The following is a 22,004-nucleotide window of genomic DNA, read 5'->3' on the forward strand; positions in this document are numbered from 1 at the left end:
AGGATTAAGTAACATCAAGTTCCTGGCACGGTTCCCTGGGCACAGTAGGTGCCTATTTATGAGTTCCCTCTCTTTAAGCATTCACACTGGGCTTGTGACCCCTTCTTCCACTCCCAGGGCTGGGGATCCTAGGAGGGGGAGGGTCACCCTCCTTTCCCGGCTCTCTCGACCCCCAACCTCCAGGGCCTTCCTCAAGTCAAGGAGCCCAAAGAAAGCTCAAGGAGGGGACCCAAGGTCTGGGCCCACCTGGCCTACCTGGCTCAGGGGGCGGGGGCTGTAAACCGGAACAGGTGGAGGAGGGGGCGCTCATCAGGAAAGGCAGCCCCTCCTCTGCATCCGGGCAGCGCCAGCAGTGCCCCAGCACCCCCGCAGCCCGCCTCTCCTTGGCGTCCCGCTCCCCTCCGCCTATAAATAGCACAGGACGTGCTCGCCGTGGCGATGACGCGGCTGGGCAGGCGGAGGGGAAGGAGGCAGCTCTGCCAGAGCGGTGGGCGGCGAGCGCGGCGGCGGGAGGGGTGCGGCCCCTCCGTGCTGGGCTCCGATGACAGGCGCGACTGAGTCATCCCGGGGCCCCACGGGCCACGACTGTCCCCGCCGCCAGCGTTTCTGTCTCCGGCTTGGGGGACTGCGGGGACGAGGCTGACCTCGGATGGGTACTGAGCCCTCCCAGACCCCTGGCACGCCCGGTCTCGGAGGGCACCTCTGGGTGGGCAAGATCGGTCTCGACGGCCCTGGCGCGCAGGAGCATGTCCGCCCCTGCGCGACTCAGGTGCCCGTGGAGGCGGAAAGTGACCGCAGCCCCAAGCCGTTTCCCTCCAGCGTCCCCAGACCTCCTCCCACTTCCCTCAGGTCTCCTTTCGGCTCTCCCCAGACCCCACCCTCCTCGGGCTGCTGGAGGAAGGGGATGAGGCCTGGGATCCCTGCCATGTTGCTGCCTGCCCAGCGCCCCTCCTTTCAGAGACGGAGGAATCCTTCCGCCCTCAGCCTTGCCCCTCTCAGCATCCCCAGACCCCACTCCCCACTTCCCTGCCCCTTTCCTTCCTCTGTCCCAGTGAGAGACACAGAGCAGATGGGCTGGGACAATAAACATTTAATTAGGGGTCTGGGGGCTCAGCAAGGCCCCAGACCCATCATGCAGCCTCATGTACAGTGGGCATTGGGCCCGCCCCTGGGATATTGCTGGGGGGGCCTCATGGCAGCAAACAGGGCAGTGTGGCTTGAGACCCCGCTTTGCGGGGGAGAAGTGGGTCAGGGGCCTTTGGGTAGGAGGGTCTGTGTTTCTCCCACTGCATGGGAGGGTGTAACTGTGCCCAGGATGAGGGTGGCATGGGCTGGCACAATCAAGGGCATAAGAGGAGGATCTGAGCTTGGGGGAGGGAGGTTGGCACCGAGAAAAGCAGCCTGTATTAAGAGAGGGGTCCTCTCTGTGTATGCCCACCCCACCTCATTTCCTGGTGGCCAAACAGAACATTCCACCTTCCTTGTCTGTCTTCCACCCCCTCTTTTTCCCAGGGCTCTGTGTCCAGAACAAGGGAGCAGATAAAGCCAGCAAAGGGGCTCCTGCAGCACCTGCCCTGTCCCCTGCAGAGCCTGGAGAGAAGCAGGAAAAAGGTCAGCCCAGAGGGTTGGGTTCCTGGGGCGGCCGGACAAAGCCTGGGACCAGAACTGACAGTCACAGGCTCCCCTGGCGGGTGGTTCCTCTGTGACCGGGGGTCCTGACAGTGAAATGGGTTTGCTTTGGCCAAGCATGGGCCAGGATTTTGTTCTCATTTGGGTTTCCGTGTGTCCAGGCAGCTCTTGGGTTTTCTTTTCTTTCTTTCTTTCTTTTTTTTTTTTTTTTTTTTGAGACGGCATCTTGCTCTGTTGCCCAGGCTGGAGTGCAATGGCGCAATCTCGGCTCACTGAAACCTCCGCCTTCCAGGTTCAAGTGATTCTCTTGCCTCAGCCTCTGGAGTAGCTGGCATTACAGGCAGACCCCCATCATGCCTGGCTAAGTTTTGTACTTTTAGTAGAGACGGGGTTTCATGGTGTTGGCCAGGCTGGTCTTGAACTCCTGACCTCAGGTGATCCGCCCACCTCAGCCTCCCAAAGTGCTGGGATTACAGGCGTGAGCCACCACACCCGGCCAGCTCTTGGGTTTTCTACTTGAACGGACAGTCTCTGATTTGTCACTCCTTCCAGGGACCTCAGCCTTCCCCTCCTCTGTCGGCCCAGGTTTCAAGTAACGGGAGAGATTCCTGCAAAACTTTCCTGAGAATTGACGGAATGACAGAGGTGGAGACCAGGAGGTGGACTCAGGACCTTCCTATGGCCCTGGGTCCCCTCCCCACCCAGGGTGGAGGGCCGAGGACACAAAAAGGCCTGCTCCCAAGACCCCACTTGCAAAGGAGCAGATGCACGGTCACACACACATAGACCCAAGCAGAGGCTCTGTGGGGAGACGGATGTGCCACGCATGCGCAGGTGGTGTGGCAGGGGAAGGCTGGGAGAAGCAGCAAATAAATTTCCCAGGAATCTTCCCCAGGGCTGGACTCAGCCCAGCAAGTAGACTGGGGTGCCTGGGCGCTGGGTGGACCTACCTGTAGCTTCCTCATTCCCTCCCACCCCACCCCATCCCCACCAACTCCCAGAGGATCAACCCACTCAGGGCATCCCACCCAAGAAATAAAATCTTCCTCAGTACAAAAGGCTCCTAAGCCACAGTAAGTGGCACCTAGGAGAGAGACAGAGGGAGGAAGGGTATGGAGTGGACAAGGGGGCCTGATCCCCTCCCTGGCCAGAAGCAAGGTCCAGGCATAGGCAAGGATGGCATCTGGGTTCCCTTGGCTCCTCTCAGATCTCAGTCAGGGCGTCGACTGGCACCAGGCCCCGCTTCTTGCCACTGCTGACGCGGATGAAGCCGTCAGCATCCTTGCTTCTGCCCACGCCCACGCAGATCTGAGCCAGAGAGACACGGAGCTGAGGCCTGGCATGGCCTGCAGCCCTGGCCCTGCGTCCTGCCCATGGCCCCCAGGGGACCCACCCTGGGGGATGATGGGACCAGTGTCAGATGTGGATGGAGCCCTTTGCTGGAGTGATGGGACCAGATCCCACGAGTGTAGAGGCCTCAGTAGCAAGACCAGGATATCAGCAGACACCCAGAAGCGCTTCAGGGCTGACCTTGGAGATCAGCCGCTGTACTGCCCTGCCTCACCCCCATCACAGAGGAGGTGGAGGGAAAAGGACTTGCCTCAAATTACATAAAAAGCCAGAGCTAGCATTCAAACCTGAGCTTTAGACTGAATCCAGTGCTCCTGCGCTAACCCAAGCTCCCTCTAATGTCATTCAGTCTCCTGTCTCTGTTGGTCACCAGCCCAAATTCCCCAACAGGGGCTAGTAGGAGGGCCCTGCAACCCTTTCTTTCTAACCCGCTTTCCCCTCAACTGCCAAGATCAGCCTCCTCCTGGAGAACATTTACCCCCACACCGCAGCCTGTCTTCCCCTGCCGACTCCCTCCCTCCGCCATAGGGCCTGGGCTGGGCATCAGGCACTCACCTGGTTCTCCTTGAGGCTCATGTAACCCTGTTCCTTGTTCCCGGAGAAGGGTTGGCAGCAGCGCCAAACATTCTCGCCTGGCCTCACCCGTTGCACAAAATTAGCTGGGAAGAAGCCAGCCCGGTCGCCGATCTTGCCCTGGGGATGAGGTTGGCAATGAGCACCTGCGCCACACCCCGCCCCTGCTGCCCACCACTGCTTTCTCCAGACCCGGTTCCCACTCGGCGCCAATGCCGTCATCCTCCAGATCTAGGGCTCTCCGGATTCCAGCCCCCAGCCAGGTGGCTTCTGGGCCAGGAATGGCATGAGGTGAGCAGAGGGACAAGGCTGAGGCAAGGAGAGTCAAAACTGAGAGGACGTCCCAAGGGTTGGTCCTAGTTTTGGCTGGGACCAGTGGTTGGAGGAGAGGTTGTCTTTGGGGCCTGGAGAGAAGGTGGGGGCAGTGCCCATTGGGGTGGGGGCTGCTGGGGTGCCTACCAGAGTCCCTCCACTCCCCACCCTGCCAAGTCACCTTCCACCAGTCCTCGTTAGAGTCATCCACCAGCATGATCCGATCTCCAGGCCTGGGGAGGACAGAGCTAGGGTCGCATATGGAGCAGGGAGTAGTGCCCCTCCCCATCCTAGCAGCCCCTGGGCACCTGGGGACCCTGCAGTCCTCAGCTGGGAGAGAGGATTTTTTTTTTTTTTTTTTGATAGAGTCTCACTCTGTCACCCAGGCTGGAGTGTAGTGGCACGATCTTGGCTCACTGCAACCTCCACCTCCCGGGTTCAAGCCATTCTCCTGCCTCAGCCTCCCGAGTAACTGGGATTACAGGCATCTGCCACCATGCCCGGCTAATTTTTGTATTTTTAGTACAGATGGGGTTTCACTATGTTGGCCAGGCTGGTCTCGAACTCCTGACCTCAAGTGATCTGCCAGCCTCAGCCTCCCAAAGTGCTGGGATTACAAGGGTGAGCCACCGTGCCCCGCTGGGAGAGGATTCTTGATGCCCTCAGAGGACACCATGTGACCACAGGTACAGCAGGCACTGGCTGGGCAGCCCAGTCAGAGGGTGGGAGACACAACATTAGCATGAGTCACTCTTAGACCCTGGGCAGTTCCAGCTCCTGTCTGGGCTCAGCAGCCTCAAGCATGCAAGAAGGTTCCTGAAGGCCCCCCTCACACTGTGCTCCAAGGTCTAGGAGCGCAGAGCTGCCCAGCGGGGCCAGGTCACAAAGAGGACTTACTGCAGAGCCAGATCATTGTTCTCCTGGGGCAGAAACTTGTAGAGTGCAACGTAGGAGTACATGGGCCCCACATCCTTCCGCAGGGTGGCTTTGGGGGGCTGCGGGAGAATCTCTGGGTCGGTGACCGGAAAGCAGCACCCTCACTCCCCCCACTCTCCACTCGCTCTGAGTGTGCTACCCTGGGGGCTGTGAGGGGACACAGTGAGTCCTGGGTGAACGGCAGGGAGAAGTGAGACCCTCATACATGCTATGCTCACCCACCCCAAAGGGCACTGGGACGGGCATGGAGAGGGGAGTCCGCTTCTGCCTGCTGTACCCTGGGGCTGCCTGCCTTTGGGAGAGCAGAAATGGGTGCAATGGCCAGTGGACTGGGGGTGGAAGGGTAACTCCTCCTGCCTCCCATGCCCTCTCATCCTGGCATTGCCCATCCCTGAGGATAAGTGAGGAAGCAGTGAATCCCCACGCACCATGCTCTTGCCCCGCTATGAATCAATGGCAAGGAGAAATTATACCTGCTTCCCATCCTGACCTTCCAGGCCAGTGCCAGTACAGGCTCACCTGCTGTCCAGGACTCTTCTCCTCTGGTCCTGGCCCTTCACTCTCTGCTGGGGCTGTGAATACTGGAGATGCTAGGGGCGGGAGAGGGAAAGGGTGAGAGGCAGCAGGGAGCACCCTCCATTGTACCCCATTCCTGCCCCTGATGCCCACCACCACTCACCACTGTCACCAGGCCCCTCCTCGGAGCTGCGGATGCTGCCTTCCCCATCCTCGGTCAGTTCATCCCGCTCACTCTAGGGACAGAGAGAGGAGAGGGCTCAGCCCCCGAGCCCACTGTCATGCTCAGACACCCCTCCCCAAAAGACCCGCCTTTTTGCCCACCATACCAGGCTCCTTGTCGGGGACTCAGAGGTGCTGCTGAAACTGGAGCGGTTCATCAGTGCCAGGGAGGTGCCATAGCGCAGGGTCTCGTAGACAGGGTCCACCTTCCCACTGTCCCCTGCAGAATATCCACCCTCAAGGCCTGGCTCTGCCCCGAAGCCCTGCATCTCTAGTCCCGGCTCAGCATGCCCCAGGCTGAGCTTTCCAGCTGCCCCCTCACGTGTCCCTCCCAGGTCTTCCTCATCCCAGAGATGGCTCCGGGTCCTCCCATGGTGCCCACGCAGAAACTTGGAGCATCCTTGACTCCTCGCTGTCCTCACTGCCCGCAGCCACTCTGCCACCTAGTCCTCCCTCCTAGCATCCCTACAACCTATCCACATGTCTCCATCGCCACTGCTAGCAGTCTAATTCACATCACCACACTCTCTCTCGGCAACTGTCATGGCCTTTCAACTGGTCTCCCTGCTTCCACTCTAGCCCTGCCAATCCACACAGCAGCCAGAACGCTTTTGTAGAAACACACAAATTGCCCTTAGAAGAAAGTCCAAAAGGCTACCCTAAAATGGACCCCAAGGCCTTGTATCTGTGGTCTCGTTTTTTCTTTTTTTTTTTTTTTTTTTTGAGACGGAGTCTCGCTCTGCCGCCCAGGCTGGAGTGCAATGGCACGATCTTGGCTTACTGCAACCTCCGCCTCCTGGGCTCAAGCAATTTTCCTGCTTCAGCTGGGATTAGAGGCGCCTGACACCACACCCAGCTAATTTTTTTGTATTTTTAGTAGAGACGGGGTTTCACCATGTTGGTCAGGCTGGTCTCAAACTCCTGACACTGTGATCCGCCCTCCTCGGACTCCCAAAGTGCTGAGATTACAGGCGTGAGCCACCACACTTGGCACTTTGCCCTTTCTTTAACTCCCTGTCCTTCCTTTCTCAGGCTTCCCTCTGCCCCACACCCGTCTTTCCAGATCCTAAATGGATGAACCCCTCATGCCTCATCCTTCACATCTCTGGGAAGTCTTCCCTGATTTTGCAGATGAAGACAGCGAGCTTTTTCTTTTCTCTTAATTTAGAGACAAGGTCTCACCATGTTGCCCAGGCTGGACTCCAACTCCTGGGCTCAAGCAATCCTCCTGCCTCAGCCTCCCAAGTAGCTGGGATTACAGGTACAAGCCACCACACCCAGCTTTCAGCACACATTCTATGCTCTATTCCTTATCTTCCCCACTTAAGGCACTCATGCTGATGGTGATTGATTGATAATTTGCATGACTGTCCATTTCAGTCCTATCTCCTTTACTAGACAATAAATTCCACCTTCTTCACTACTGTGTCTCAGAGTCCAGCACTGTGCCTGGCACTTAGTCTGTGCTTAATAAAGTGCTTGTTGAAGGAATGATGAGTGAATGAATGAATGAACCCCAAATTCAGGACAGGAACATCCAGATAAGGGAAATGGTAGGAACTTTCTGTGCCAGTGTGACTCAGGTACCCATCTCAGAAATGTTGATTTCTTTCTTTTTTTTTTTTTGAGATGGAGTCTCGCTCTGTAGCCCAGGCTGGAGTGCAGTGGCGTGATCTTGGCTCACTGCAACCTCCACCTCCTGGGTTCAAGCAATTGAGAGACGGGGTTTCACCGTGTTGGCCAGGCTGGTCAGGGATGTTGATTTCTCATCACACCACAGTGGGAGCAGGGACAGCGGCCAGGGGGGCACTCACCAGTGGGTGGGGACTCTTTGCTTGTGGCACAGGCTGGTGGCGGCTCATGCACCAGGAGAGGGGAACTGAAGTTGCGGCGGAAGGAGGTGGACTATGGCAAGAGAGGGCAGAGAGGGTTTGAGGAGGTCATGGCCAATGCAGAACTTGGTCCTTCCCAAGCCCAGGGCCCACCCCACAGGAAGGAGCAGCCCTGAGGGATACTCATTCCCCCATGTGACAGTACTGGCAGCACTCAGCTGGCCATCTCTGCCTGGATCCCCGCTCACCGTCTTGCCTGGGCATTGCTGGTGGGAGATCTCCTCAGAGCACCAGAGGTGGACGCTGACTTTGCACGTCTTACATCGCAAGCCCTGCTTGGAGTTTCCTAGGAAGAATTTGGGTTCAGCAATTGAGGACACCCCCGTGGGCAAAGGGCAAAGGAGAGGCATGTTAGGGGATGAGGAGAGCAGGGGTTGGGCATTCTCGTGCCAGCCTTGAGGCCCAGCACCTACCCCGCACACCGTCAGGGTGTGAGGGAGCACGGAAGCCGGAGTCGTTAGTAAACATGGCAGTGACACTGAGGCAGTGACACTGAGTATACCCCCCACCCTTGGTGGTGCTCCTTTCTCTGCCTTGGGTAAGAGGCACAGTTGGGGGTGGGTGCAACGGCTCACATCTGTAATCCCAGCACTTTGGGAGGCTGAGGTGGATGGATTGCTTGAGCCCAGGGTTTGACCAGCCTGAGCAACATGGCAAAACCCCATCTCTACAAAAAAAATTTTAAAATTAGCTGGGCATGGTAGTGTATGCCTGCAGTCCCAGCTACTACAGAGGCTGAGGCAGGAGGATCCCTTGAGCCAGGGAAGCGGAGGTTGCAGTGAACCAAGATCGCATCACTGCACTCCAGCCTGGGAGACAGAGCAAGACTCTGTCTCAAAAAAAAATAAAGAGGCACAGAGGCACAGTTAGTATTGGGGCTCCTGAACAGCAAGAGCCCAATAATATTGGGCGCAACATGGGCCCACTCCCCAGTACCCACGCTGGCCCCTCCCCTTGGCCACCTCAGTGCCCAGGCACCTACCTACGATGAGCTGGTGGCACAGCTCACAAGGGCTGGCTCGCTTGAAGACATGTTCCTGGAAGTTGTGCAGCCTCACTGGTTTGAGGGCTGCCAGGGGGCGTGGGACTGGGCATGGGGAGGGGGATGGGGTAGGCAGGCCCCTGTCCGAGGCTGTGGGTGGTGGGGAAGGAGGGGGCAGTGGAGTCGGGGGCGTCAGCAGCACCTCGGTGGGGCACTTGATCTCAGAGCCCGAGCGAAGGAAGAAGTTCTCCAAGCTCTTACTTCGGAGGATGGTCTTGAGGGAGAGGGAGCGCTTGAATCGTTGGAGCTGGGAGAAAAAGAGGGAGCTGTGAGTGGGAGCCTAGAGCGGGCCGGCCAGGGCGGGCTTCCCTTCAGGGTGTCTCTGGCGGTAGGGGCGGCAGCAGCAGCAGCGTGGGGGCTGAGGGCCAGAGCGAAATGAAACAGCAAGAGAGAGGCTCCCCAGGTCCCGATGATGCTTCGCAATCTCAGGTGCCACAAGAGCCAAGTGGGTGACTTCCATGGAGAAAGGAGTTCTGGCCGGGTGAGCAGCAATCAAGAGCAGTGGGGACTGTGGCAAACTGGATGGCCAGGGAGTAGCTGCAGGTCTCCTCAAGCCAATTGAGGCTGGTCTATAAGGCCAGCCCACGGTTGCCAGGTTTTCTAGTTTTTCAAAAGAAATCTAGACTTTTATGTGAAATTGGATAGAAACAAGTTTAAGTGGTTTAATTCCATTTTTCCTTGAAGAATTGGTAGTATACTATATTTCCTGTGCTTTGCTTTTTTTCATAAACAGTAAATCTTGGAAATCATTCCATACCCATACATAAATAGATTCATCATTCTTTTTTATGGCTACAAAGTATTTTGTTGTATGGGTGTATCATTTACTCAAGTTTAGAAAAAAAAAAAAAATAGGCGCGATGTGGTGGCTCCTGCCTATAATCTCTGCACTCTGAGAGGCTGAGGCAGGAGGGAATCGCTTGAGCCAAGCAGTTGGAGACCAGCCTGGGCAACGTAGTATCCACCTGTGTTCTCGAACAGGCTGGTAGGGGGTGAGGAGTGGTCGTCCTGGACCCTCATCCTTGGAACTGATTCTCCCCCCCTAGGAAGTCTCTCTAGCCCTCTCCTCCCTCCCATCGACTCGTCACCTCACAGCCCTTAGTCCAGGCCCTAATGCCCCAGTCTGCTTCAAGACCACAGCCTCCCCCCCAGCCCCCTGCTTCCACCTCTCCTCCACACAGCTGTTGCAGAGGTGATGCCTGACCCTGCTAAAAACCCTTCCTGGCTCCTTGGGACACCATCCAAGGCTCTCGCCCCAGCCATGAGACTCTCCTTGCAACTTGGCCAAACTGGTCCTTCCAACCTGTGCCTTTGCAGCCCAGAAATGAGGATTCTCAAACTCATCCATGCTTTTATGCCTCCGAGCTTTTGACATGTTTGTCCTCTTCTCTGCCTCACTCAGTTCATACCCTCTTTATCCTGCCAATAGACTTCCACTGGTCCTTCCTCCTCCAGGAGCTCCCTTCTGCAGGAATTCAGTCTCATGACCCACTCCCTCCTCTGGTGTCCACTGCATCCAGCCCAACTTCCACCGCAGCTCCGCTCGGGTGATGCTTTGTTATTTATTTCTCACTCCCCCAGGAGATTGTGAGCCCCTTGGGGACAGACACAGTTGCTGGCTTCAAATCCCCACGCAGGCTCTCAACACACAGTAGGTGCTCAATCAGCAGCCTTTGGTGAATACATAAGCCAGTGGCTGGACTCTCCATGAAGCCTACATTCTGGAGGGCAGGGTCGATTCTGCGGTGAGGCCAGAGCTATTTCCACCTCTCACTCAAACACACCCTACTGAGTCTTCCCAGAGAGAGGTCTGGAAACCTCTTGACCCAGAGCCTTGGCCGTCTCCCTTCCCGTTGAGAGGCGCCTTACCCCTGCCCACTCCTTTCTACTAGAGACAGAAACAGGGGCCAGCAGCCTGGCTCCAGGCAGAGGGACTTGGCCAGGGTTCCCAGCTGGCACGCCGGGCAGCCTGTGTGCCATGGCTGCCTGCCTGGCCACCCTGCCAAGGGGATGGAAGTGGTGACCCCACCAGCCTCCGGGAGGCCAGCAGGCAGCAAGACAAAGGGGGAAGCAGAGGGGATGTTTGGGCTCAAGGCAGGCTCTGGTGTGCCAGCTGGGAGGCCAAAGCCCTGGGGTGTCTGGCACACTGAAGGGCTCAGTGCCTTCCAAACCCAGCTTCCTGGATAGCACTGTGGGCTTCTTTGTGTATCTATGAGAAGCAAGTCCCCAGGCCCCAGATGCCTGGGCCTTGGAGCATAGGTGGAAGGCTAGAGAGACAATTAATGAGAACACAAAACTCAGCCCAGGTCAGGCTCTGGGCCAGCCAGGACCGAGTGTGGCTCTGGGGGCTTGGATGGGCCCCAAGAGGCAGGTGAACCATCCAGTGTTCTGTCCAGGGACCTCAGGCATGGAGCACACAGGGTTGCTGGAGGACGTGCTGGGGCTGGGGGCAAAACTAAACCTGCTTCCTGAAGGCAAATCACTTCACTTCTCTCTGAGCCTCAGTTTCCCCACATCCAAGAGGGAAGACTAGATACTTTTTTTTTTTTTTTTTGATGGAGTCTCACTCTGTCACCCAGGCTGGAGTGCAGTGGCGCAATCTTGCTCACTGCAACCTCCACCTCCTGGGTTCACGCCATTCTCCTGCCTCAGCCTCCCAAGTAGCTGTACTACAGGCTCGTGCCATCATGCCCAGCTAATTTTGTATTTTTAGTAGAGGCAGGGTTTCACCAGGTTAGCCATGATGGTCTTGATCTCCTGACCTCGTGATTTGCCCGCCTCGACCTCTCAAAGTGCTGGGATTACAGGCATGAGCCACTGTGCCCAGCCTATCGTTTTTATTTTTTATTTTATTTATTTATTTTTTTTTTTTGAGACGGAGTCTCGCTCTGTCGCCCAGGCTGGAGTGCAGTGGCACAATCTTGGCTCACTGCAAGCTCTGCCTCCCGGGTTCACGCCATTCTCCTGCCTCAGCCTCCCGAGTAGCTAGGACTATAGGCACCCGCCGCACGCCCGGCTAATTTTTTGTATTTTTAGTAGAGACGGGGTTTCACCGTGTTAGGCAGGATGGTCTTGATCTCCTGACCTCATGATCCGCCTGTCTCAGCCTCCCAAAGTGCTAGGATTACAGGCGTGAGCCACCATGCCCGCCCTATTGTTTTTATTTTTTTGAGATGGAGTCTCGCTCTGTTGCCCAGGCTGGAGTGCAGTGGCACGGTCTCAGCTCACTGTAACCTCTACCTCCCAGGTTCAAGCAATTCTCCTGCCTCAGCCTCCCAACTAGCTGGGATTACAGGTGCCTGTCACCACACCTGGCTAATTTTTTGTATTTTTTTTTTTTAGTAGAGATGGGGTTTCACCATATTGGCCAGGCTGGTCTCAAACTCCTGACCTCATGATCCGCCCACCTTGGCCTACCAAAGTGCTGGGATTACAGGTGTGAGCCACCGCACCCGGCCAAGACTAGATACTCTCTAACCAATACAAGGCTCTAGGTCCAAATATCCCCAGAAACTTACATATCTGAGGGGCTGTCATGGTCAGAACATTGGAATTGAGCTAGCACTTTATATGCAGCATCTCATTAATCCTGATGCTGCCCTTGGAAGTAGTGATAATTACTGTCCCACTTTTCAGATGAGGAACTGAGGCTCATAAGGGTTAAATCACTTACCCAGGAATCATCAGCTGGTAAACAGCAGAGCCAGGACTTGAACCAGCGGCTCCGGCTGCTGAGCCCAAAGCACCAGGAGCATCCTGCTGCGCTAAGCCCTGACTGGGACTCACCCTGGCCTCTCAGCTGGGCCAGGGGCTTGTCCACAAGGTCAGTCAGAGAGCTTAGGGTGAGAAGGGACCTGGAAGACTGGCCACCTAGAACAGTACCCAACTCATCACTCTGCGATGGCCTGGCCACATCCCCTGTCAAGAGTTGGTCACCTCTTGTGATGGGAAGCAAGCAGTCTCTTGGGACAGTCATTCCATCTTTGGGCAGCTCCAATCGCTGGAAAGTGCTTCCCTATATAGAGCTGAAACCTGCCTCCCTGGGATTTTCGCCTATCAGCCCTTGTTCCTCCCTTGGCTCCAGAAAGGGCTACTCCCTCTCATACACTTCAGCCCTTCAAGTATTTGAAGACATCATCAATCATGTTCCCCCCATCCCCAGGCCCTTGTTTCCATAGTAATCCTCATAGGAGGAGGTTCCAAGTCTCCCTACCCTCCAGGCTGTGTTCTTTCCTGGTACCCCTTGGTCTCAGTGCCAAGAGCCACCTCTGCTGGGTACCAGAGGCCTCTGGAACAGAATGTTCCCGGGTACCAGGGCAGCCCCGACTCTGCCGGCGGACCCCCTGGCTTGGCTGTGGGCCCCAGATCCCAGGGGGGTGGAGAAGCGGGAAGGAATGACATGCCACCTGCGGTGGCTGGCAGAGATCAGACTGTGGCTACAGGTCTGGGTTGGGGCATCTCTGCCACATGACTTGATGCCTGCCCACTCCAGAGACATCGGGCTTGGCTACCCAAACCACATTTTGGCTCAGCCAGGCCAGGTATTCCTGCTCCTGGGGCTCCTCATTCCTGGAGAGGACCTTTTCCCATCTCTTCTCCCCACTATATTTTTGGTGCCCTCACTTCCCTGGGACCCATTCTCTGGCATGGGGATAAGCTGCCATGTACCTCGGCAAGTGGGCCTGCCTGGTCACTCTTCCCTCCCAATGCACCCAGAGTTTGTCTAGCTAGGAGCCTGGACCACAAAGTCTGTTCTTCTGAGCCCCCTCCCAGAGACACGGCCTGGCCTGCCTGTTTCCTCCCCACCTCCCCATATCCTGGACGGCCCCTTATTTCCTCAATTCCCCACAGCGTCTCCTGAAAGGGCATGAGGCATCTGGCAGTGGGTGGTGGCAGACGTGGCGCAAGCTGACTCAGAGCAGAGATGGCATGGGGTGGTCCTCCCAGGGGTGGCAACAAAGGGTGATGGGCAGGCCCTATGTGGTAAGAAGGGAAGGAGACCAAGACAGGAGGAGGACTCGCTAGGAGGGTTGCTGGGTGGCTTGGGTGCAGGGCTGATTCAGCCTGGGGGCAAGCAGGAGGCTGGCCAGTGATTCCCAGGGGGCACCAACACTGATGAATAAGCCTGGAATGTTGGCATCACTGCCTGAAGGGCATTGGCCCCCTCTGTTGTACCTGCCTCACACTGAGCTGGGTGGGCAGCACCCAACTGTACTCTTTTCCATCTCCTCCACCCACACAGTCTGGAGACAGGAGCTTCTTTGGGCCAGGTTGAGGTGTGGGATGGAAGGAGGCTAGCAGGGGTCCTGAGTTCTCTCTCTGCCCACCTCTGCCCTGCTGAATACCCCCAACCCAACCCACAGCCCAGTCTGTGTTAGTGCAGAATCCTTCACAAGAGTGATGCATAGGGGAGGGATGGAGGGCCGGGGCTCCAGCTGGCCTGACACAGAGGGGCCGGATCAGGGGTGTAACCCCTTCCCTCCCCTGCTCCTTGAATCTCCAAGCTCAGACCCAGAGGTGACAACATTGGAGGGTCCCTGGCCTGGGAAGAGGGAGAGGTACAGACCTGCGGGCCTTGACCTCCCCTCCCCACACAGCTGAGCAGGCAGCTTGCTGGAGTACTGAGGCAGCACTACCCCGCACTCCTGCCCGCCTTCCAGCACTCCCACATAGGAGGAGGCTGGAGAGGACAGGCCTTGGTGTGGGAAACAGGGCAGGGCCTGGGAGGCCCCCAAGCCCCAGGAGGCAAGCAGGGGGACTGTGTATGTCTACCCAGGTGACTAGAGGGCAACCGAAATCAGAGGCATTGGAACTCAGGGGAGGTTCAGCTCCTAGACCTTCTGCTTGACAGAAGTTGTCACAAATATTCCAAGCAATATCCTCTCACCCAAACATCTTAGTCCTTTCCCAGGAGAGACTGAGACTTGGCTCTCTAAAGGGGAGTCAGCTCTGGTCTCACAAACCGGAGTCTCATTTTTAGAAGGGGGCAAGAGAGAGTCAGGTGTGCATGTGAAGACTTGAATGTGGAGACCCCCTGGGTCCCGTGGTGCAGGATGGGGGCTCCCTGGGGTGCCTCTGCCAGACTCCACCTTGACCCTACGGCCTCCTCCTCAGGTCACTCCCTTGATGACCTTGACCTTGAATTAACCTCAGCTCCTGCGGGATGGGCAAGATGGAAGAAGGAGGAAGGGGGACGGTGGGAAGAAGACTAGCCAGCGAGCGACGCCTCCGGAGCCCAGGCTCCCATCATTTCTGGTCTTCACTGTCCCCTTTCGCCTCTGGAGAACAGGAGCAGGATGGGAGCAAAATACCGGGGGAAGGGGGAGGGAGGAGGTCTTGGCCTGAAGTCTGGGAGGTGGCAGGGCGCGCCCTTGGCACAGCCCTTTCTGTCTCATCCCCAGGCCCGCTCAGGTTGATCCCCCAGAAACAGAACTTCTCGCGGGCCAGTCTCCAGCACCTAGAACTTGGGAAGGGAGCAGACGGATTAGAGGTCGGGGGAGTACTGAGTGTGAGCGGCGGCCTCCCCACACCCCTTTCAGCGCCAGGAGTCTGGGCTCCGCCCGCCTTCGCGGGGAGTAATTTATTCATGGTGACTCCCTCAGGAGTAACAATCATCCATAATTAGGGTTAATGATGACATTCATTAATTACGATGACTTCTCTTTTTGCTTCTACCCGCTCCCCCTCCTCTGGTCCCGCTCCCGTGGTGGGGGGCGGGGCTGCCTGTCTTTCTGGTCTGGAGCCACAACCGCAGGCCCCCGTCCTCGCCCGTGACCGACGGCCGGCGCTGCCGCAGGCCCCCTCGCGGACTCCGCAGCTGCGCACCCCCGGCCGCGGCCTCGCGTCCCCGAGCCCAACCGGGCTAGGAGCGGGGAATGCAGGACTGCGGAGGGGCAGGGAGAGACGCCCTGAGAAGCGGAGATAAACACCCGGCGACGCCGGGAGAGACGGGGAGAGACGCACACAGAGACACCAAGACACAGACACGCAGGTTGTAGAGACAAATTCAGAGACACGAGCGAGGATAGAGGCGCGGACTGAGCCCGGGACTGGGACCCGGCGGCCGCTGGAGGGTGCGCCTCGCACGCACAGCCGGGCGCGTACCCCGCCCGCACCCTCCGGCCTCGCTGCGCCCATCTCTCCAACGAAGACCAGTGGCCGCCTCCCCGGAAGGTCGCGATGGCGCGCGCGGGCGTGCGGTGCAGGTGTGATCGGGGGTTCCTCGTGGCCCCTCGTCGCCAACCCACTCCTCCCCCCGGGAGCCGCGCGGAGCCTCAGTGGTCACGCGGGCCTCGCGACCGCGACCCTAGGACGCCCGGGCCCACAGGAGGACCCCGCCGGGAAGAGGGCGCCCAGGCCCTGGGCGCGGACAGGCCTCGCGCCCCCCAAGTTACCTTGGTTTCCTGGAGGGCGGAGACGGTCCCTGGGGGGCTGTGGGTGGCCGCGTCATCCGGTTCGTTCTCCTTCTCGCTCATCTCGGTCATGGTTCGGGGAGAGGGGAGGAGAGGGTGCCGAGATCCGACGGCAGGCCCGCCGCGGGTAGGCTGCGGGTGGCGGGCGTCTCCGGGACTCTGAAGTCCTTCTCCAGAGGCTGCCCCCAGTTAGCCCCAGGCACAGCAGCCCCCAACCCACGGGAGCGGGCGAAGAAAGTTGCCGGGGTGGCGGGCGAGGGGAGGCCACCACGCCGAGCCGCAGGAGCGGGACGACCCTGGGCGCGAGGACCGAGGGTCTGCAGAGGATGCTGCTCGCAGCGCGGGGAGGAGGGAAGTGGGGCCGCGGGGATGAGCCGAGGGAGGGAGCCAAGGAGCTGTCCGTGTCCAGCCAGCTCAGCCGTCCGCTGCGCCCGCCCCCCATCCCCTCCCCTCCCCCGCCGGCCCCAGCCCGGCACCCGGCGGCCCCTCCGCCCAGTCCTCGCCGCCCAACTTTGATTTAGGAGGTCGCCTGGTCCCGCCCCCTGCCCTACGCCGCTCCCCCGCGCAGCCCTGCAAATCAGGCTCTCAGCTATTGGCTGCCTCGGTGGCCAGGAGGGCGAACTGGGCGGAGTCTTGGGGGGCTCGACACGATGGGGCGGGGCTTGGCGGGGAAAGAAGCGGAGGAGGGAGTTTCACACTGAAAAACCCGGGATGGAGGGGCGTGACCAGATTGAGGGAAGCTTGGGGAAATCATAGTAGCGTCTGTATGGGTTGCTGGGAATAGAAATAGGTTGGGGCCACAGCAAGATAGCTGAGAGTGAGATCGAAGTTAGGACTTCCTGAGAGCGAAGATTGATAGATGCCAGAGGCTGGTGAAGGAAGAATGGGGACCCATCTGTGCCGTTAATTGGATGCCTGTATACCCTGAAAAGGGTCTCTCCAAATATACACACAACTGGACTATGGTGTATGTGTCAAAGGCCAGGCCGGACAATTCCTCCTTGTGATGGAAAGCAGGATGACTCTATCCCCTTCCAGTCTTGGCGTCTGAACTTCAGCAGAGATGGGGCCTCAGTCCTCACACCCGAAGTCCCCAAACTTCTCTGAGACACGCTCCCCTCCTAAAGATCCTACCACAACTGGAGTTAGATCAGGGGATAATACGGAGAGGTGGGGGAAGAGGTCCTCACCATCACCATCCAAGGTGCTCCTCTCTCCACAATAACCTTCTATTTTTTATTTTTTATTTTTAATTTAGAGACAGGGTCTCACTCTTTCACCCAGGCTGGAGAGCAGTGGTGCGATCATAACTCACTGCAGTCTCAAACTCCTGGGCTCAAGCAATCCTCCCACCTCAGCCCCTCTAGTTGCTGGGACCACAGGCATACGCCACCGTGCCTGGCTAATTTTTAAAATTTATTGGTAGAGACACAGTCTTGCTATGTTACACAGGATGATCTCCAACTCCTGGGCTCAAGTGATCTTCTCACTTTAGCCTCCCAACGTATTGGGATTACAGGCGTGAGCCATTGCGCCCGTTCAAGATATTTCAATATTTCTTTTTCTCTTTCTCTTCTTCTTTTTTTTTTTTTTTTCTTTTTTGGAGACAGGATCTTGCTCTATTGCCCAGGCTGTAGTGCAGTGGCTTGATCATACCTCACTGTAGCCTGGACCTCCTGGGCTCAACCCTCCCAAGTAGCTGGGACCACAGGCACATGCCACTGCACCCGGCTAATTTTAAAATTTTTTGTAGAGATGGAGTCTCGCTATGTTGCCCAGGCTAGTCTTAAACTCGTAGGCTCAAGTGATCCTCCTGCCTCAGCCTCCCAAAGTGCTGGGATTACAGGTGTGAACCACCACACCTGACCAAGATACCTCTTCTAATGCATGTTGATTATCTGGGACCCATTTTCTCAGGTCCCCCTCCCTCACCTCCAGCCCTCTTTCCTTCTGCCCCTTCTGGCTCTGACCAGCAGATCTGGCTTCCTCTCTTGGTCTGCCCAAGAAAAGGGAGATGCACTGGTGGCTGAGAGAACCTTTCCCTGGTGTGGGTGGAGAGACTTCTGGGTTTAAGTTTCCCTCCTCCTCTGCTGTGGGTGGTAAGATTGTGGGTGGGGGGTGCCACATGGGAGGCCTGAGGTGCTGAAGGGGGCCCTTATGCTAGCCTGGAAGTTGAGCGGGGGGGGTGAACACCTCCAACCCCCACTCACCTCCCCCCATGCACACAGCCATTCATAGGATCTCTGCCCTCCCAAGCATGAGCTCACCATTGGAGCCCTGCTCAGGTTACCCTGTCCAGGAATAGAGATTTATTTGCCAGTGGCAGAAATAGGACAACGGCACAGTGAGGGTTCATGGTTGTAGGGGCTCTGACTTCAAGATTTCCTGAGGAAGGTGGGATGGAGCCTGAGCGCCATCAAATCAGTCTCCCCAAAGGCCTGTTCATGGCCAACCTTCCCCCATCCCCCACTGGACTGTCCTTCTCCCTCCTGCCCAGCCCAGGCCAATCCAGCCTTCCCTCCCTGGGCAGCTCAGATGCTGGGATGCTTGCAGCATTGAGACAGGGACATCAGGCCCTCCACTTATCCTGGGCTGGAACACACAGGGCCTTCTTCTGAGTTTGGAGATCTTCTGGAGGAGGTGCCCCTGTCTCCTCCCTCAGAGCAGGGGCTTTGGGTTCCTTAGGGGCCAGTACCTCTTTGGTCACTAATTAAGTGTGTGACCTTGGGCAGATAACGCAATCTTTTAGAGCCTTTGGTTTGTTTGTTTTGAGATGGAGTCTAGCTTTTGTTGCCCAGGCTGGAGTGCAATAGCAGGACCTCGGCTTACCACAACCTCCGCCTCCTGGTTCAAGCGATTCTCATGCCTCAGTCTCCCGAGTAGGTGGGATTACAGGTGCCCGCCACTACTACGCCCTGCTAATTTTTTGTATTTTTAGTAGAGACAGGTTTCACCATGTTGGCCAGGCTGGTCTGGAACTCCTGACCTCAGGTGATCCACCTGCCTCACCCTCCCAAAGTGCTGGGATTACAGGCATGAGCCACCGTGTCTGGCCTATAGCCTTGGTTTCTTCATCTGAAAAATAGTGATTGTGCCTACCCCACTGTTAGAATGAATGAGATAGTGTAGAGTGGCACTTAGCCCAGACAAGACAGGAAGACAAGACAGGAACATTTTATTTAAAAAAAAAAAAAAAAAAAGTGTTTATTTTGTTAGAGATGGGGGTCTCACTTTGTTGGCCCAGCCTCATTTTGAACTCCTGACCTCAAGCCATCTTCCTGACTTGGCCTCCCTGATAAAGTTCTGGGATTACAGGCACACGCCACCACGTCTAGTCAAGGAAAGTCCATTCTTTTTCTTTTTTTTTTTTTTTTTTTTGAGACGGAGTCTCGCTCTGTCACCCAGGCTGGAGTGCAGTGGCGCGAGCTCGGCTCACTGCAAGCTCCGCCTCCCAGGTTCACGCCATTCTCCTGCCTCAGCCTCCCAAGTAGCTGGGACTACAGGCGCCCGCCACCACACCAGGCTAAATTTTTATATTTTTAGTAGAGATGGGGTTTCACCGTGTTAGCCAGGATGGTCTTGATCTCCTGACCTCGTGATCTGACCGCCTCAGCCTCCCAGAGTGCTGGGATTACAGGCATAAGCCACCGCGCCTGGCCATTACTTTTCTTTCCCTCCTTTCTTCTGGGAAATTTGTCCTTTCCCAGTGCTTTCTTTGAGGCAGAGAGAAGAAAACCGCTTCCTTCTCTCACTTTCCTTGGCCATTTGGAGCCTGGTATTCTGTGGGGGAACCAACCCAGAAGTGGTGATTCCTGGACAAAGAGATGCTAACTAGATACAGAGAAGAATTCCCAGGGGAACCCGTAGTTCTGGCAACCGAGGAAAGCCAGGGAAGTTGGAGGACTGTGGGGCCCATCTAGTCTGGACATCAGAAGCCTGAGGTGGGGCAAGCATGGTGGAGGCAGGGGGCTGGATGCCATGACCTCTGGATGTCCTTCCTGGCCTGCAGCCTTTGTGTTTCAGAGCGGTCTCTCCTGAACTAAGTCTGAGTCATTGCTCTTAGTACTGACAACTCCCACTGCAGTGGATCAGAGACGAGGCGGAAGCAGCCTGGCCAGCCTCTCCTGGGAAGGAAGGAGCATTGCCCCATCTCAGATTCGGAGGGCAGAAATGAGGGGCAGGCAGAGCGAGGGCCAGGTGCTGCCGGGGGGATGAATGGCAGCCACACTCTGGAAGGCTCCCTCAGAAGTGGCAATAGAACTACTGGGGTGCCTCTTGTTGGGAAAGTGAGCACTGGGCTCTTGGGAGCCCTGGGACACGGATGACTTCAAATCTGCACGCAGCACAATGTCTAGCACATGAAGAGAGACCAGTCCTCAGCCCAGCTCTGCCTTTTGCTTCCTGTTTTGTGACCTTGGGCAGAGAGCTGTCTATCTCTAAAGGTACTTGAGTTTCCTTCTTGTCAGACTGGCAGAATTGGATTAGATTAGCTTGAAATGAGGAGTTGGATTAAAATGAGGGCAATAATGATACATCTCTTAGCACTCTTTTGAGGATGACATGAGTTAATGTACGTAAAGAGATGGACAGGTTGGGCGTGGTGGCTCATGCCTGTAATCCCAGCACTTTGGGAGGCCAAGGCGGGTGGATCACCTGAGGTCAGGAGTTTGAGACCAGCCTGGCCAACATGGCAAAACCCCATCTCTACTAAAAATACAAAAAATTAGCCAGATGGTGTGGTGGGCACCTGTAATCCCAGCTATTCAGGAGGCTGAGGCAGGAGAATTGCTTGAACCTGGGAGGCGGAGGTTGCAGAGAGCCGAGACTGCACCACTGCACTCCAACCTGGGCAACAAGAGCGAAATTCAATCTCAAAAAATAAAAAATAAAAAAATAAAGAGATGGACAGAATAAATGCACAGTAAATGGATGTTATTTTATTCGTGTATTTATTTTGAGACAAGGTCTCACACTGCTGCCCAGGCTGGAGTGCAGTAGCACAATCATGGCTCACTGCAGCCTCTACCTCCCTGGCTCAAGTGATCCTCCCGCCTCAGCCTCCCAAGTAACTGGGTCTACAGGCATGTGCCACTGAACTCAGCCTGTTAATTCTTATGTTATTATCAGTTACTATTAGTTACTACTAATTATTATTAATAGTAATATTATTATTGGGGATTTTTAACCTTGGACTTGCGAGTGAGCTTCAGGTTGTTCATGAGCCACTTGAAGCTGTGTAAAATTACGGAAGATAATAAACATTTTCTGGGGAGAGGTGAGCTTTCAGCTGCTCCTCAGGGCATCTGAGATCCCCAAAAGATTAGGAGCCACTGGCCTCTATGACCCCCAGGGACTGTCCTCTCTGAGTGGCTGAGATTCTCTGATGTGAGGAATTGCTTCTCCTATGGTGGTGATCCTTGTCAACACCTCCAGTCCAAGCCCTTTGCATCTGTGGCCTCTGCCCCATGGGTCACCCAGGACAGAAAACACGAGTGACTGGCCTTTCCCTGCAGCTTTAGAATCAGGGTGCCTAGTGTGGAGGTGCCCAATGTGGTTGGGAGCTGAGTCTGGGTTCCTGTCTCCCAGCTGGGGAAGGGAAGGGGGTCCAAGCCCAGCAGGGCCAGGGATGCAGAGACCACAGTGAGAGGCCTGGCCTTGCCCCAGCATCCCCTACCTCCCCCTACCAGCCCACCTGGGGGTCTGAGAGGCAGATACCACTCTAATGAGCTAAGGCTCATGGCAGGCAGCAGTAATTATGATTTTATGGAAATACAGAAGGCTCTTACGCAAGTGCCTGACATACTTCCCGGCTGTGGCATCTGGGACAGCCAGGTCCCCAGGGGCTGGAGAAGGCCCCCCCCCCATACCCCCTGCTGCCTCCAGCCCCTGCAGCTTGGGACACTGGCATGGAGCCACCCTCCCACTGCCCGTGGCACTGTCCCTAACGCACCCTGGGTGAGCTGTTCCCGCGCTCTGCACCCCAGGCCTCCTGGAGGGGAACAACATGGGCTCTGTGTATGCAGTCCCTCGTACCCTCCCTCCTGCTGCCCCCTTTCCCTACCACAAAGCCAGGATCTCTGGGAGAGCTGTTCTGAGGGGATAATGAGGTTAGAGCTGTTT

At 56.7% G+C, this 22,004-nt stretch overlaps 1 protein-coding gene across 1 annotated transcript; it reads right to left on the reverse strand.

Annotated features, from left to right (window-relative positions):
• Nucleotides 1-1,816: 1,816 nt before the first annotated feature.
• Nucleotides 1,817-16,399, reverse strand: STAC2 (SH3 and cysteine rich domain 2). The gene is made up of 11 exons (XM_002827660.6): nt 15,867-16,399; nt 8,413-8,719; nt 7,619-7,716; nt 7,353-7,443; nt 5,646-5,758; nt 5,480-5,552; nt 5,320-5,390; nt 4,762-4,859; nt 4,046-4,097; nt 3,535-3,672; nt 1,817-2,937 (listed from the first exon to the last, which is right to left on the reverse strand). The coding sequence occupies exons 1-11, from the start codon at nt 15,954-15,956 to the stop codon at nt 2,833-2,835; spliced, it is 1,236 nt and encodes a 411-aa protein (XP_002827706.1). The 5' UTR covers nt 15,957-16,399; the 3' UTR covers nt 1,817-2,832.
• Between the last annotated feature and the right edge of the window lie 5,605 nt (nt 16,400-22,004).

This window comes from Pongo abelii, chromosome 19 (assembly GCF_028885655.2).
Source record: "Pongo abelii isolate AG06213 chromosome 19, NHGRI_mPonAbe1-v2.0_pri, whole genome shotgun sequence".
Classification (NCBI taxonomy): Eukaryota; Metazoa; Chordata; class Mammalia; order Primates; family Hominidae; genus Pongo; species Pongo abelii.

Excerpts from the sequence above, each read along its gene's own strand:
- STAC2 (XM_002827660.6), bottom strand. The coding sequence starts at position 15,956 with ATGACCGAGATGAGCGAGAAGGAGAACGAACCGGATGACGCGGCCACC. Across the intron at positions 5,759-7,352 it reads CAAAGAGTCCCCACCCACTG|GGGACAGTGGGAAGGTGGAC; the intron begins GTGAGTGCCCCC and ends GATATTCTGCAG. Across the intron at positions 5,391-5,479 it reads GGAGGGGCCTGGTGACAGTG|CATCTCCAGTATTCACAGCC; the intron begins GTGAGTGGTGGT and ends TCCCGCCCCTAG.